This window comes from Triticum dicoccoides, chromosome 3B, assembly GCF_002162155.2.
Source record: "Triticum dicoccoides isolate Atlit2015 ecotype Zavitan chromosome 3B, WEW_v2.0, whole genome shotgun sequence".
In the NCBI taxonomy this organism is placed as follows: Eukaryota; Viridiplantae; Streptophyta; class Magnoliopsida; order Poales; family Poaceae; genus Triticum; species Triticum dicoccoides.
In genome coordinates this window covers 584,083,755-584,100,629 of record NC_041385.1, presented here as the reverse complement: position 1 = coordinate 584,100,629, position 16,875 = coordinate 584,083,755, and the positions used below count along the sequence as shown (strand labels likewise).

The window sequence follows — 16,875 nt, the reverse complement described above, 5'->3', positions numbered from 1 at the left end:
CAGTATCCGACCGTTTGGCCGCCTGGGAGGAACTGAACAGGTTATCCGGACTCGCCGTGAGGTATGTTGCGAGTCATCTGTGGCCGGAGAAGCCAGAGTCGAAGAGTTATTTTGGCTTGGTGCAGCAGTTCCTCGGTTCGGTGCCGCATGTTTGATGCAATGAATAGGTCGGCGTGCATAGAGGGTGCACAGATGGCTCTTTGCCCGTGTCAAAACATACTGTGCGGATATGAAGGCTAGTGTTTGTTGCATCCCGGGATTCGGACGAAAGCCGAGTACTTGCCAAGCACTACTTTGAGGAAGTTCTTCATGGCGCTCGTTTAATAGAGGTGCAATGCTTGAAGGAGCATGTACTATTGTAAAACGAATATTTTAATAGAATATAAAAGCTTTTTATACTTGTGCTTGCAAGAATTATAATGCCTCCTGTGCGGCCGTTAATGTATATGTGTATATAACCTGAAAGATGGCAGTCGTTGGCTTCAGCCCCCACGCACATAATGCGGGGGTGTTCGCAAAAAGGCGTCTTTTCACACTTAATCCAACGTCTTGGTCCTATAAAGGAGGTGATAGCGCATCGAACTAGGCAACCGGACTATAATGCTTTATCACTTTCACTTAGCCATAGGAGTTTGATAGCGGGGCTACTGAATAGCCCCTAGGGGCACCGCGCTCGCCTGAATTCGGGGCGCGCGTGTGCCTGACCGGGAAGCGGCCCTTCATTAATGCAGAGGAATCCTAAAGATTCCGAAAGTCATCGAGTGGTTGACCAGTCTCTCGCTATATCATGACAGTCAGTTTTCGGCTTTCTCTACTGAGGTGCTCGCCTGGCGAACCGGGGCACAATCGCAATAGTTCTCCTGGTGCCGCCTTAGCCGATAGAGCGTAACATAAGGCAGCAAAACACAGGAGCCGGGCAAACCCAACATTTGACCAAAGACATGATTTGGAGCTGATGCATATAAGGCCAAACTTGCGATGCCGAACACTCCCTAAGGTATTCGGTCTTTATGAAGACGGGCCGAACAAGAGCCCTTTGGTAAAAAAGCCCCTGGTGTCCAGGTACGTGCAAAATTCTAGCGTGGTCACATGCCAAGACGCCGGCCTCCTCCTCGGTTATAGTGAAAACCGGGGGATGTTATCAATAAGAGACAGTAAAAAAGGTTTATGCATGGTCTTAATCTGAAGAGAATCCTTAGAACGGGTCCCTACTGCACGTCTGCGCCTGTGTCTCCGTTGTGCCGTATCCTGGACGGGCGTAGCATGGTGTTTGTCTGTGAAAGAGAGGGACTTAGTGAAACATAGTCATGCGAGAAATCTATATTAGAATAAACAAAATATAACACAGAGCCATGAGTAAGATTGGGCCGTATTGTCTCCTGGTGTAAACATGCGGAGCCCCTTGTACAGGGTTGTGCGGCTATTAGACCTTTGTATGTTTACGCCGGACTTGTCGAACCGTGTCCGGGGTAGTGAAGCTGGATTAGTGTGCGGCTGTCAAGGCGGCTGCACCAGTATCCGTACTTCGAGGATCAATTGATATTTCCCTTTAATGAAATGATGCCTCGTGGACCGGGCATTTTGAGTGTAAGGGATGCATAATGCGGTATTGCGTTAAAGCGGGCGAAAGCTTCACGTCCCAGTAGCGCTTGATAGCGACTTATGAATGGGGCGATGTGGAAGGTTAGCTTTTCGCTTCGGAAGTTGTCGGGTGAGCCGAACATGACTTCTAACGAAAGGGAACCCATACTCTGGGTATCTGGGCCCGGCGTGATTCCTTGAAAGGAAGTGTTGCCATGGCGAATTGTTGCTGGGTTTACCCCCAGTTTGCGGATTGTGTCCTGATATAATAGGTTTAGGTCACTGCCGCCATCCATTAGGACTTGTGTAAATTGGAGTCCGTCAATAATCGGATCCAAGACCAAGGTAGTCCAGCCTGCGTTCCGGATACCTCTGGAGTAATCCTGATGATCGAAGGTGATTGGTTGTAACAATCAGTGGCGGTGCTCCTCTGGGGCAGGCCGTATGGCGCGTATCTTCGTAGGCACCGTTCTGCTTTTCCCTTTTGTCACCTGAAGTGAATTTACTGGTTTGACTTCTTGTGGGAACTTCTTTTGTTCTCCGGTGTTCTGCTTGTGGGGTGCGTCGTCATCCTCGCTTGGTGTGTCGAGCCCCTTGTGTTCGGCATTGAGTTTGCCGGACTGCTTGAAGACCCAACAATCTCTGTGGGTGTGGTTTGCAGGTATCCCGGGAGTACTGTGGATTTGACATATTTTGTCCAAGATTTTGTTGAGGTTAGATAGCTCGTCCCTGTCATCTTTGGGGGGCGGCTTTTTCTGATTTTGCCGAGAGCTTTTGAATCCGGCGTTGACTGCCGTGCTCATCGGGCTATTGTCCTTGATTCGGCGCTGTTCTTTGTTATGGCGCGGTTTCCCATTTCCATCTCTGAGTTCGGACGTATTTGGGTCGCTGGTGCTGCTTCTTGCCAACCAGCTATCCTCTCCTGCACAAAAGCGGGTCATGAGGCTTGTTAATGCGGCCATTGTTCTTGGCTTTTCTTGGCCGAGGTGTCTGGCGAGCCATTCGTCTCGGACGCTATGTTTGAAAGCTGCTAGGGCTTCGGCGTCCGGACAGTCGACTATCTGATTCTTTTTAGTAAGAAATCTGTTCCAGAGTTTCCAGGCTGACTCTCCGGGTTGTTGAGTTATATGACTCAGATCTTCTGCATCCGGGGGTCAGACATAGGTCCCTTGAAAATTTGTCCGGAAAGCATCCTCGAGCTCTTCCCAACTTCCCATGGTGTTTTTGGGGAGGCTTTTAAGCCAATGCCGGGCTGGCCCTTTGAGCTTAAGGGGTAAGTATTTTATGGCGTGAAGGTCATCTCCTCTGGCCATGTGTATATGGAGGATATAATCCTCGATCCAGACTCCAGGGTCTGTTGTTCCGTCGTATGCTTCTATGTTTACGGGCTTGAATCCCACTGGAAATTCATGATCCAGTACCTCATCGGTAAAACATAGGGGATGTGCGGCGCCCCTTTATGTAGGTGTGCCGTGATGTTCGGATATTTTTTGCGTTGCATTGCTCAATGGAGCTTGTTTTCTTGGCCCGTAGATGGATCTGGTTGGACCGGTTTTCTGATGCGAATCCTTGGGCGGATCGCGTGCCGCATTGAATGCGGCGCCCTTTGTTGGTTGAGGTCGATCGTGGGGTCGTCTATCCGATCTGGTGACTTCCTTGTTTTTTGATTGTGGGGGCTCTAGGGCCTCTTCATCAAATTCCGGTAGTAATTTCCGCTTCGGATAGCTCTTTGTGTGATGACTGTTGCCGTACTTGTGTGCGGTATTGAGTACTTTGCTCCATCTTATTCTCATTGCATCTTCCGCTGTTTTGAGCTTCCGCTTCTGCTTTTTCAGGCTACACGCAATGGCGACGAGCCTTTGGTGGAGGTTCTGGTGCTACAGCGACTTGTCCGGTGTGAGGTCGTCCGGACTATTATCTTTGCTCGGGACGGATTGTTCGGTCTGTCCGCCCTGTTTGGACGGTTGCTCGATGGCTTGTTCGTCTTTCGTTGATTCGCCCTGCTCCATGGCTGGGTCTCTGTCGAGGTGGGGCTTGGCGTGGCGCTTACGCCGCCGCTTTGATTGTTTTCCGAGGGGACGATCCCTGGTTGTGCCCTTTTGATCCTCGCTGTTGCTTCTTTTAGGTCTGTCCACCATGTATACATCGTCTGATGAGGCGATTGTGCGGCGCTCTATAGGCGCTGGTTCTTGGTCGTCTCCTTCATCGGCGTCCATACCGTCGATGTCTTCGGAGTCGAAGTCGAGCATGTCGGTTAGGTCGTCGACAGTGGCTACGAAGTGGGTGGTGGGTGGGTTTTGAATTTCTTCATCGTCCGCATCCCAACCTTGCTGACCATAGTCTGGCCAGGGCTCTCCTGACAAAGAGGAAGACTTTAGTGAATTCAGGATATCGCCAAATGGCGAGTGCTGAAAGACGTCCGCAGTGGTGAACTCCATGATCGGGGCCCAATCGGGATTGATCGGAAGGGGTGCGAAAGATTCGGAGTTCGGAACGGAGTCCGGCACCCTGGAGTCATAGGCCTCGCAAGGGACTAGGCTGGTGTTCGGCTCTATCGCCGTAGAAATTGTGGCTCCTGGGGCGGTGTCCAACCGTCCGTCCCCAACTGGCGCAGTCGGCTCCGAGCTAATGGTCGGAGCGGGCACCTGAGCGACACTCTGGGCGTTGTCCGGCGGCAGAGCTAAATCATGCCCATCATGACAGTGCGGCGCGCTCGGCCGTGGCTCGAATCCGTCGAAGATCAAGTCCCCGCGGATGTCGGCCGTGTAGTTTAAACTTCCAAACCTGACCTAATGGCCAGGGGCGTAGCTTTCGATCTGCTCCAAATGGCCAAGCAAATTGGCCCGCAGTGCGAAGCCGCCGAATACGAAGATCTGTCCGGGGAGAAAAGTCTCACCTTGGACCGCGTCGTGGTTGATGATCGAAGAAGCCATCGGGCCTAAAGGTGACGACACAGAGGAACTCTCAATGAAAGCACCAATGTCGGTGTTAAAACCGGCGGATCTCGGGTAGGGGGTCCCGAACTGTGTGTCTAGGCGGATGGTAACAGGAGACAAGGGACACGATGTTTTTACCCAGGTTCGGGCCCTCTCGATGGAGGTAAAACCCTACTCCTACTTGATTAATATTGATGATATGGGTAGTACAAGAGTTGATCTACCACGAGATCAGAGAGGCTAAACCCTAGAAGCTAGCCTATGGTATGATTGTTGTTCGTCCTACGGACTAAATCTCTCCGGTTTATATAGACACCGGAGAGGGCCAGGGTTACACAGAGTCGGTTACAATGGGAGGAGATCTTCATATCATATCGCCAAGCTTGCCTTCCACGCCAAGGAAAGTCCTATCCGGACACGGGACGAAGTCTTCAATCTTGTATCTTCATAGTCCGGGAGTCCGACCAAGGGTCATAGTCCGGCCATCTAGACACCCCCTAATCCAGGACTCCCTCAGTTAGGTTTCCGCCGAGCTCATCTCGGACCGACCGAAATGAACCTTTTGGTCCCACCTATTGGCCCTGGCCATTGCACTAAGTACAACTCGGTGTCACCGAAATGTGCTTATCGAGGAGACCGAAAGCAAAACCTTAGTGAAACCCTAGCATCTCGGAGTCACCGAACCGCAACTCGGTCTGACCGATCTTGTGTGTTTAGACGCTGTTAATGCTTTGGTGTCACCGAGATTTTCATATCGGTAGCTCCGAATGCTTTCTGCAGAAAACTAAAACTAAAGTTTTGATTCATTTTTTTTGCAAAACCAGCTGCTTTTTGTGATGCTCATCCACTCTATCCATATATATCTATTCACAGGGTCTATTTGCAAGATGTCTGATGCAAGTGACAGCCAAAACAAGTCGGATGAAGAGGGTAATCTGGGTGAGGGCACAAGCCCTAACAGTAGTTATGATGATGGTAGCAGGAGTACACCCAACAATCTGCCTAAAGCTGCCACAAGACAAAGGAAGAAGAGAACCTCAGAAAGTGAGGATGAGGATTTTGTTGCTGATGAGGAAGTAACCTCAAAGAAGAAAGTGCTAAAGAAAGAGTATGGTACTGCTACTATTAAGCCAGGTCTCAAGAAGAAAGCCCCTGCAAAGAGAGTTCCAATGTCAAAAGTCAGAAAATCTACTCAAGAAACAATGACATTCACTCTTGAACAGTCAGATGATGATGAGGCTACTGTTGGGAAGAATAGAGCTAGGAAGACCATTGCCAGAGTGATTGGCAAACCATCTATGATGGTGGATGATGAAGAAGAGGAGGAAGATGAACCAACTGCACCTCCTGCCATATCTCAGAAGATCATGGCAGATGCCATTAAGACTGGTGCTGCTCCCTCCAAGCCCAAGCCCAAAGCACCGGTTCCTGCACCTAAGCCTGCTGCACCCAAGAGATCAACAAGGAACAACCTAGCTGTTGAAAAGAACAAGGCCCCAGTGCCGGAATTTCAAGAGGATGAAGAGCCACAAGTGCTCAGAAAGTTGAAGCTGAAGATTTCAGATCATGATGATGGACATCCAGTTGCTGAAATATGAAGCTTAAAAAGGACAAAGGTCTGAGAGAGTGGAGGAAAAGTGATCCCTATTCTACAAGGAGAAGAACGGCTTGTGACTATCGTTTCCATACCAGAGAACAACAAGATTTTTATGAGACAATGCTGCTTGACAAGAAGCCCATCATAAGCAACATGAAATGGGTGGACTGGAAGTATATAGATGCTAATGAAGACTACTCCCCCCATGTTCATGAGACCTTCAAACTTACAGGTGTTGATGCTTTTGTTGGACAAAAGCTCATAAAATGGAATGACGAGATGGTGATGTAGTTTTACTTCACAACACACTTTTATCCAGATGGAAGAAGTGTGGATGACTGAGGGCACAAGATACCAACCATCTATCTCTGAGTGGGCTGCTCTCATTAATGCCCCAAAGGAGGATGAAAATGACATTGATGTATATGGGAAGCCCAGGATGGATCATAACACTATGGCACATATGTACAAGACCATTCATGATGAGGCTTTTGATACACACAAGTTTGGATCCATATACTATACGCTTGCTGGTTTGGCCACCATAAAATATATTCTCAGACGCACCTTGTTTCCTAAGTCTGGAGATGAGAGGATGATTCGTGGACACTCCATCAACCTGCTCCACTTGTTTGATGTTCCACAAAAGTTCAAAGTCATGAGCTTGATTGTTGAGACAATCAAAAGGACAGCTACTGACCAGAAGAGGTCATGTGGATATGCACCACACATCTAGATGCTTATCAACTCCAAGGTTGGTACAAATACATATCTACTTGACAGAGAGCACCTTCCTCTTCAGCCAGAGTTTGAAGATAATGAAGTGGTGATGGATGCTTCACATCCAACTTCAGTTGAGGCTCAAGAGAAGGCAGAAGCAGCAAAGGCAGCAAATACACCCAATGCATCAATGGAAGAGTGACTCATGATCCTAATTGATTGTCCATTTGTATTCAAATGCAAATTTTAAATAATGCATAAATTTAGGGGGAGCTCTTGCTTATCACATACTTCTCAAAGTGACAATGTATTTCATTCATTTTATCATTTATCGAAGCTTTGATCTACATGTTGTCATCAATTACCAAAAAGGGGGAGACTGAAAGTGTAACTAATCCCCGAGTGTTTTGGTAATTCATAACAACATATAGTTCATTGAACTAATATCCATTCAAGATAAATATTTCAGGAAGTTTAATGAATGGCAGGGCATGGACTAGAGATGTGGACCCTCAAAATGCTAAGGACAAAATATTGGCAAAAGCTCAAGACTCTTCATCTTTATTTTAGTGATCCAAGATCACATTGAGTCCATAGAAAAGCCAATACTATTAAAAGGGGATGAGGTGTTGCTTAATGACTTGCTTGCTCAAATGCTTAGTGATATTGCTCCAAAACGCCAGCCACTTTCTCCATCCAAATATGTCCCAAACCTAAACTCCAACTCGGCCCCACCGATTCTTTCTATCCGGAGCCACCAATTTCATATAACATAGCCACTGCCAGAAACCCTAGCAATTCGGTCTCAGTGATACAGATCTCGGTTTCACCGAGATGGCATTGCCAACACTCTGTGACTTATTGCATTTATTTCAGTCTCACCGAGTTATGCAATCGGTCTCACCGAGTTGGCTTGACCAACTCTCTGTTGCCCTATTGCTTCACTTCGGTCTCACCGAGTTGATGCAATCGGTGCCACCGAGATGAGCTTTTCCCTAAGCCCTTGCACATCGGTCCCACCAAGTTATTCCAGTCGGCCCCACCGAGATACCTAACGTTCACATTTTTGAACTAATCGGTGCCATCGAGTTTAATCATTCGGTCCCACTGAGATGAGTCAGATGTGTGTAATTGTTGGATTTTGTGTGGAGGCTATATATACCCCTCCACCCCCTTCTCCATTTGTGAGAGAGCCATCAAAACATGCCTACACTTCCATCATATATTTTTTGAGAGAGAACCACCTACTCATGTGTTGAGATCAAGACATCCCAATCCCACCACAAAAATCTTGTTTTCTAGCCTTCCCTAGTTGCTTTCCAGTCGAATCATCTTTCCACCATAGCCAAATCTAAGAGAGAGAGAGAGAGGGAGATAGTTGAGTGTTGGAGAGACTATCATTTGAAGCACAAGAGCAAGGAGTTTATCATCAACACACCGTCTATTACCTTTTGGAGAGTGGTGTCTCCTAGATTGGTTAGGTGTCGTTTGGGAGCCTCTGACATGTTGTGGAGTTGAACCAAGAAGTTTGTAAGGGCAAGGAGATCGCCTACTTCGTGAAGATCTACCTTCGGGGCGATGGCCATGATGGGATAGACAAGGTTGCTTCTTCGTGGACCCTTTGTGGGTGGAGCCCTCCGTGGACTCACGCAACCGTTATCCTTCATGGATGGAGCCCTCCGTGGACTAGCGCAGCCGTTATCCTTTGTGGGTTGAAGTTTCCATCGACGTGGACGTACGATAGCACCGCATATCGGAACCACGCCAAAAATCTCAGTGTCCACATTGCATTTACCTTCTCCAAACCCTTCCCTTTACCTTCATACGCAATATTTTACTTTTCGCTGCTATACTCTTAGAATTGCATGTGTAGGTTGATTGCTTGACTTGTGCGAATTGCTAAAATCTGACCACAACTAAAATTGGAAAAAGTGATAAACTTTTATTTGGTCAAGTAGTCTAATAACCCCCCTTTAGACATACTTTCGATCCTACAGCTACGCCCCTTTAAAACTGAAGATATTTGCTTGGCTGGCAACCCAACATCGGATTTGGACCTCGAATCGGAGGGCGCGTCATGGCCTTCAAGATCACCCCTCGGCGTGCTTCACTTGCCTTCAGAGCGAAGACAACGCTGAACACATTCTGAGTCAGTGTGTCTAGGCTCGCGAAGTATGGTACGGATGCCTTGATCAACTTCACCTACCGATCCCAGGGACGACAGACACGGACACTATCTTGGACTGGTGGCTCAGGCAAAGAGCTAACTTCCGGTCGATTGACCGAAGGGGTTTTGACAGTCTGGCCATTTGCACGGCATTGGCCCTGTGGAAGCAACACAACGCTAGAGTCTTCAACGGAGCGGAAGAACAAATGGATGCACTTGATCTTGCTAGCATGATTCTGGACGAACTTAGAGACCGGAAGATATCCCTTCAAGGTGTAGGAGTACAACGTTTTATGACATACTCCCTTCGTTTCTAAATATTTGTCTTTTTAGAGATTTTAAATGGACTACCACATACAGATGTATATAGACATATTTTAGAGTTCTTATTCACTTATTTTGCTTCGTATGTAGTAGGCTAGATTGAGCATGTGGAGTGGGTGTTCCCACGTTAATATTATCGTGTGGATTCTTGCAAATCTATTTATTCCTTCTGTAAAAATTTGGTACGCAATTGCGTACTCTCGAAAAAATGTATAAATTAGAACACACTACTTCTCTTTCCTCTAGGCGTGTCATAGTTAAACTTCACCAGGGATCGAAGTAATGGTGTGACAAAAAGAAAACTTTTGCTGAAACCTGTGTATAGTATTCCATCCCAAGCTAAACTACCATAGTGAGTATCATAGATTTCCACTAACTTTTGCTGTGAGCTGTATCTGTCGTAGTCACAGTGAACTCACTTTGAGTTTCAGAAAACCCTGTATCTGTCCTGTTCCTCCCCAGGTTTACGCCGGGCTCATTTGGCTCCGGCAACGTGGCGTTCTCGCCGGCCAGCATCATGACAACCGAGGACATCATCGGCCTGTTCCTAGGCTGCACGTCGACGCACATGAGAGCAACCTGTATGCACCTCCGCACCTGGCTGTGATCGCAGCTGCTGCCCATCGCATCGTCCAGGAGCTCCGTGCTCCTGCCTTCCTTCCACAACATCCACGCCTGAAAGATGATCAGCATCATCGTACATTAGCAACACAATTAACCAAAGATCTACCACTGGTGGCAGCTAATTAATTAATCACGCTGGCACTAACATAGCCGCAGAGGTTTAGATCGAGCTCGGCGTCGTAGAAGCCTCGGATTTTCTTGCCGGTGACGATCTCCAGCACCATGACGCCGAAGCTGTAGATGTCGGATTTGACGGAGAACACGCCGTCCATGGCGTACTCCGGAGACATGTAACCGCTGATGATCGACCACCACCTCACAAGTCAGCATATAGTAGAGCCCATCTCGAAAACAGTATCCAGTGATTTCAGAGATTATGATACTCACTATGTCCCGATGACCTTCAGGGTGTACGCCGTTGTCTGGTCGCCTCCGAACATTCTCGCGATGCCGAAGTCCGATATCTTGGGGACCATGTTCCTGTCCAGCAGCACGTTGCTCGCTTTCATATCCCTGTGGATGATCCTGACCCTCGAATCCTCGTGGAGATAGAGCAGACCCCGCGCGATCCCCAGAATGATCTCAAAGCGCTTGCTCCATCCTAGCAACTTACGCTTTGCATCATCTGCATGGTAATACATTCACTGAGATAAATTAACCGTGTGTTCATTTGATATAGGAAAGTGGTTGCGAGTTTTCTCTTGTGCAACAAATGATGAACTGAACTGACCAAATATGAAGGTATCCAGGCTGTTGTTGTGCATGAACTCGTACACGAGCAGCCTCTCATCGTCGTCGATGCAGCAGCCGAGCAGCCTCACCAGGTTCCTGTGCTGGAGCTTGGCGATTAGCCTCACCTCGTTCTTGAATTCCTCCACACCTTGTGATGATTTCTTGGACAACCTCTTCACAGCTACTTCTTGCCCATCCTCAAGCCTTCCCTGCTCATTATTATATTTCGTGTAAGGACTAAACTAATATAACACGCGGAGAATCACCAGATATCCGAGCTACTTTCAATTTGATCTTACCAAATAGACAGGGCCAAATCCTCCTTCTCCAAGCTTGCTCTCCGCCGCGAAGTTGTCCGTGGCGGCGAGGATCACGGCGAGATCGAACAACGGAAGGTCGAGATCGTCTTCGCCACAGCTCATCTTGTTCTCATCGTCCTCCCTTGCTGGGCTCAAATCAGGGTGTTTTCTGGTCCTGAATGGAAGCACATTGTCTCCACTGCCTGGCGCCTGAAGCTGACGCTTCCTCCTCGCCTTGCATCTCCAGAAACATAAGCAGCCAGCGGCTGCCAGAAGAAGCGCGCCGGAAATAGCCGCGGCGACGGCGATCACCAAGGTGCGTCGGCGCTTACCTGCAGCTGCAATCAGGTAGCTGCATTTAGCTACGGTTATGAAGAATTGCTCGAAGTGGGACAAACAGTGGTCAGTAAAACAACAGGGGAAGTGCTAACCTGAGACGTTCAAGGCATCCACATCTGACTGCGCGAGCCGGATGTACAGGTCCTGCACGACCGCCGGATACTGCCGCATGTTAAGCAGATCGGTGGCCCAAATGACGCACCCGCGGTTGACGCCCCCGCTGATGTTCGCGGCGGAGTAGGCTCTGCAGCTGCAGTTGGCCAGGCACAACTGTCTGCACTCGTCCAGCGTCATGTCGGCGTGCACCGTCGCGTTAGTCGCCTCCGGCAGCTTCATATTGTTCACTGGCCAGAAGCCGTCGCCGTCCCCGCAGCTCAACTTGGTCTTCCTGACGCAGCCGCCGGAGCCGTCCCTGAAGCTCCACTTCCGTGACCGCGGCTGGAACCCCGGCAAGCAGCTACACTCCGGCGAATGCGCGGTGTCGCAGTAGGCGAAACCGAAAGGGCCGCACCTGGCGTAGCTGTCGCACGGGTCGGTCGGGTGGTACCAGAAGTTGTTCCACGCGCCGTCGGCCCACACGTACCGCTGCAGCAGCCCCGTCGAGCCTTCCACGACGAGCCGCGTCAGCAGAGACGGGGAGCTGATGTAGTAGGTGCTGTACGTCTCGTTGGGGTTTGACACGAGCACGAATGTGTACGCCTCGGTCTTGAGCTCCGGCACGCCGGTGAGCACCACGCCGTTCCATGGCCCGGTCGTGAAGATCTTCGCCGGGCCGCGGAAGAGGAAGAACTCAGGCAGTCCGCCGGTGATCAGTTTGACCGTGTACTGCCCCGGGGAGGGGTCGGCGGGGCTGCTCCACGACGTCATGTTCCAGGCGAAGCCACTCCTGTGATCCACCCCGACCTTCATGCCCGGGAGCTGCGTATCCGTCGGGTAGTCGAAGCTCTGCCATGCCACGCTCTGGCTCGATCCACTTCCATCGGAGCTCACGACCAAGTTGCCGCTGTCGAGAAGCTGAGCCGTGGCCTTGGTGGTCACGTCTCCGGTGGGCGCCGAGGAGGACCAAACGGTAGTGTTCTGGCCGTCGACGATGACAAGGCGGCCGTCGGGGGAGAGCTTGAGGACGCCCGGGGATTGGACGACCGGGTTCTGGCGGTTGGCGACCCACACGACGGTCTGTACTGGGATGCGTGCGTACCAAATGCCGATGTAGGTCCTGCCGGCGGGGCTGCCGGGCGGGCTGAAGAAGCCTAACCTGAATGCTCCACGGGCGGACAGCAGCGTCTGGTTGCCGGCGATGGACGCGGTCAGGTCGATGGTGTCGGTGGCGATCGATACAGGGAGGTAGGTGGCCGCGACAAGGAGGAGTAGAGCGACCGAGCGCCTCCTCATCACCTCTCCTATGATCTCTTTGCTTTGGAATCGGCCGCTCAAATACGAGCTGCCGGTGGCCGGCGGCCTGTGGAATATGTTATACTATGTGTGAACGAAAACTGATACTCTGATTGAGTGGCTGCTTGAGTGCTGAAAGAAGTAATGTTGCTTCACTCCTTGCTTATTAGCAGAAAACGTGGGCAGGTCATCCGGAACAGCGTGTTGGCGGACAACCGCCACATGGGTGTTCAAACTACGATATCACGATGCACTTGGACGGGACATGTCAATGATCGTCAGAGTTCAGAGAAGAAAAAAATATGTAGTATATACTTGGATGTGTGGTCAAACTTCGATATCACGGTATCAGATCCTAATATTGCGGTGCACTTGCAGTGCTAGCAGCGGGGTTTTGGCTGCTTGTTTTGAACAGAAACTAGCAATCTGAACAGCAGTGCTATACACACGACACGATCCAGACGATTCATGCACGATACTCAAATCCAGCCGGACATGCACAGGATTCAGGATTCAGAAGGGCACTGGCCGCTAGATTAGCACGTCGTGCAAAGATCGTGCAGCAGTATCGTGTGGGTAGTAGTTTCGCAATCTGAATGGGACACCCTATGTGCAAGTTGCCTTAAAAAACAGTTTTCTTTCAATCACTGTTGTCCGTTCAATGCACTTGGATTAACATACGGCCTGTGATGCGCCTGGGTTAAAGGAGCATGCCACCACCGTGCATGTACAGTAAGTAGCAGCCTTCTTTCGGCTAAAACGTTGGTAATTATGCACGGATTTCAATAACTTTTTTTTGGCGCTTATAGGCGCCGGCGCGCCGGCCGAAAGTTTCGGCCGGTCGCATCCTGTGCGTCCGCTGCGCTAACTGCCAGCCATCAGATCATGAACGTTGTGTCCCCCACATCTCGCATCCAAACACACACGAGAGAAAAAAGAAAAAAAAAAGGACGCGGCCCAGATCACCAAAATCCCTCGCATCCCTGCCCCCACCCTCGCATCTGCCGGAGTCTTGCTCTCCGCCTCGTCGTCGACGGCTTCGTTCCAGCAAAAACGCCGCCGCAGTCCGGCACCATTGATTTCGTCGTTGCAGCAAAATGCTTCACCGACTCCAGCAACTGGATCCGCTGGTTCCAGCAAACAAACACAACACAGGTCGCAAAAAATAGTTGTCGCCGGTCGTAGTAGTTGACAGGCGTGCGACATCGATCCACCACCATGAGTTCGCCGGTCCCAGCACCCTTCGACACCGATTCCAGCAAAACAGAGAGGTGGTTCCAGCAAAAAAAAACACGAAGAGCAGGATGTCGCCGGTTTGAAACAAAAAAAATATGGTTCCAGCAAAAAATGATATGGTTCCAGCAGAAAAGCAATATGGTTCCAGCAAATGCTAAAAATTGTTTCTAGTAAACAATGTTATGATCCAGCAAAAACTAAACATGGTTTTAACAAATTTTTGATACGGTTCCAGCAAAATTGAAAATGTTTCCAGCAAAATTGAAATATCAATGCAGCAAAAAAATCATGCCGGCCACCGCAGTCCCAGCGCCATCCTAGTTGGTTGTAGCAAAGTCAAATGCTGGTTCCAGCAAAACTTCTATGCAGCAAAAAATCCTGGCGGCCATCACCCTCGCTGCCCAAAACTATCCTTCCCTATTGCAGCAAAATCGAAAGATGGTTCTAGCAAAAATCAAAATTGGTTCCAGCAAAAAAACAAAAATATCGATGAACATACCACAATCACCGTCCGCTGCCGCCCACCACCGCCGCCACTGTCCCCGTTGACGCCGCTAGCAGCTCGCCCATGGCGCAAAAGAATCCCCTCCTCCCAAGCAGATGAATCCGTCCATGGATAGTTCGAATCCGTCCATGGCCTCCGCCCAAGCAGATGAATCCGGCCATGGTTGCTTGCAGCAGCTTGCATCTCAAGCAGCCTTGCGGGGGGTAGAACACATGGACGTAGGTGCGGAAGGGGAAAAGAGGATCGAGAGCAGAAAAGCGGGATCTGAGCGGTGGAGAAAAGAAGATAAGAAAGGTGGAAGCGGTTTCTAGATGTATGGAACCCGTGGCGCGTGGCACGCGTGCGTGCGGCCGGCTGAACGCTCAGCCGGCGCACCGGCTCTAAACAACATTAACCCCCCCTTTTTTTGATATTTCTTTGGGATACAAGTCCGGGCCGGGTGTTAACTCAATGACGCTCTTACAGAGCCAGACAACACACACCACAATTCAACGCAACAAAACAAGCAGCGGAAGATACATGAAAAAACTATGGAAAGAGCTAACAGACACTATATAGCATAAGCTCGGAAGCTTGAGCAAAGATGCCTTCTACCAACGCCATGATCACTTCGAGGGAGAAGTTCTTGCTGCTGGGAGGTATTACCTAGCTATTGAAATCTGCACATCTTCACCAACTTACATTCTTTATGCGGCGAACAAATAGTCTCTCCTACCAAGGAAGGAGGACACAACCATCGCCATGTCGCTCGTCGGGGAGCCAACTGTGTAACTCGCCTTCGAAGGCCGCCGTTCCAAAATCTAATAACCCGAGCCTCCACACCGCCATAGTCTGAGTGGTCTTCGTCCGCCTTAGGGTATGTACGATGATGCACAGTTAGCCATTTGTAACACTAATATCGTAGAATTAACGGCGATCTATTACCATAAAAATCACCGCTTACAAACGTTGTCTTCCCTGTTGTACCAAATCCATCAATTATCGTGGGCTGCATGGATCTCATCTCAATTACCCTGATTTACATTTCGTTTGGAGAATTACAGCTAACCAAAATGTGACCCTACTATGCGTGTTGTTTACTAATGACCCATAAGTATAGAGGATCAATCGTAGTCCTTTTGATAAGTAAGAGTGTCGAACCCAACAAGGAGCAGAAGGAATGACAAGCCGTTTTCAGCAAGGTAATTTCTGCAAGCACTGAAATTGTGGTAACTGGTTGTTTGATAGCAAGATAATTTGTAACAAGTAACGAGTAGCAATAGTAACAATAGGAGCAGCAAGGTAGCCCAATCCTTTTGTAACAAAGGACAGGCCGGAACGGTCTCTTATAATAAGCAAAGTATTCCTGAGGGCACACGGGAATTTAATCTAGTCACTTTCACCATGTTGGTTTGATTTGCGTTCACTACTTTGATAATTTGATATGTGGGTGGTCCGGTGCTTGGCTGCTGTTCTTACTTGAACAAGCCTCCCACTTAAGATTAACCCCTCTCGCAAGCATCCGCAAATAGAATAAAAATAAAAATCTAACCATAGCATTAAACATTTGGATCCAAATCAGCCCTTGCGAAATAACACATAAACTAGGGTTTAACTTTCTGTCACTCTAGCAACCCATCATCTAGTAACTACTCCATAATGCATTCCCTTAGGCCCAAAGATGATGAAGTGTCATGTAGTCGACGTTCACATGACACCACTAAGGGAATCACAACATACATATCATCAAAATATCAAACAAACATCAAATACTTGCAACATGAATTCTCCCGTGGCCTGAAGAACAAAGGCAACTACTCACAAATAATATTCATGCTTAAGATCAGAGGGGTATTAAATAGCATAATGGATCTGAACATATAATCTTCCACCAAATAAACCATCTAGCATCAACTACAAGATGTAATCAACACTACTAGTCACCCACATGTACCAATATGAGGTTTTGATATAAAGATTGAACACAAGAGATGAACTAGGGTTTGATATGAGATGGTGATGTTGAAGATGTTGTGAAGATTGGCCTCCCAAAGATGATAGGGTTGTTGGTGATGACGATGGCGATGATTTCCCCCTCCCGGAGGGAAGTTTCCCCGACGGAATCGCTCCGTCAGAGGGCAAAAGTGCTCCTGCCCATGTTCCGCCTCGAGATGGCGGTGCTCCATCCTGAAAGTCCTCCCTCTATTTTTTCTAGGTCAAATGTGAATATATACCAGAAGATGGTCGCCAGAAGTGGGCCAGGTGGCCCACTACCCACCAGGGCGTGCCAGGGGGGTAGGCGCGCCCTGGTGCCTAGTGGGCACCTGGGTGGCCTCCCCCGGAATCCCTTTTCTCTAGTATTTTTCTATTTATTTCAAAATAATTCTCCGTAAAATTTCAGCCCATTTGGAGACGTGCAGAATAGGTATGTCTGACGTAGCTTT

The 16,875-nt window shown here is 49.1% G+C and overlaps 1 protein-coding gene across 2 annotated transcripts; it reads right to left on the bottom strand.

The window, feature by feature from the left end:
- Window positions 1–9,613: 9,613 nt before the first annotated feature.
- On the bottom strand, window positions 9,614–14,744 carry LOC119277228 (receptor-like serine/threonine-protein kinase SD1-8). 2 transcript variants are annotated; one of them, XM_037558480.1, is made up of 7 exons: window positions 14,447–14,744; window positions 11,412–14,364; window positions 10,981–11,318; window positions 10,680–10,890; window positions 10,337–10,574; window positions 10,096–10,246; window positions 9,614–10,000 (listed from the first exon to the last, which is right to left on the bottom strand). In XM_037558480.1, the coding sequence occupies exons 2-7, from the start codon at window positions 12,709–12,711 to the stop codon at window positions 9,698–9,700; spliced, it is 2,541 nt and encodes an 846-aa protein (XP_037414377.1). In that variant the 5' UTR covers window positions 12,712–14,364; window positions 14,447–14,744; the 3' UTR covers window positions 9,614–9,697. The 2 variants fall into 2 exon arrangements, with proteins under 2 accessions (XP_037414377.1, XP_037414378.1); XM_037558481.1 differs by having other exon boundaries at window positions 11,412–12,778.
- Between the last annotated feature and the right edge of the window lie 2,131 nt (window positions 14,745–16,875).

Coding starts and splice junctions, on each gene's coding strand:
- LOC119277228 (XM_037558480.1), bottom strand. CDS start 12,711: ATGAGGAGGCGCTCGGTCGCTCTACTCCTCCTTGTCGCGGCCACCTAC. Junction 10,247..10,336: donor CTGAAGGTCATCGGGACATA/GTGAGTATCATA, acceptor GTCGATCATCAG/CGGTTACATGTCTCCGGAGT. Junction 10,001..10,095: donor ATCTAAACCTCTGCGGCTAT/GTTAGTGCCAGC, acceptor ATCATCTTTCAG/GCGTGGATGTTGTGGAAGGA.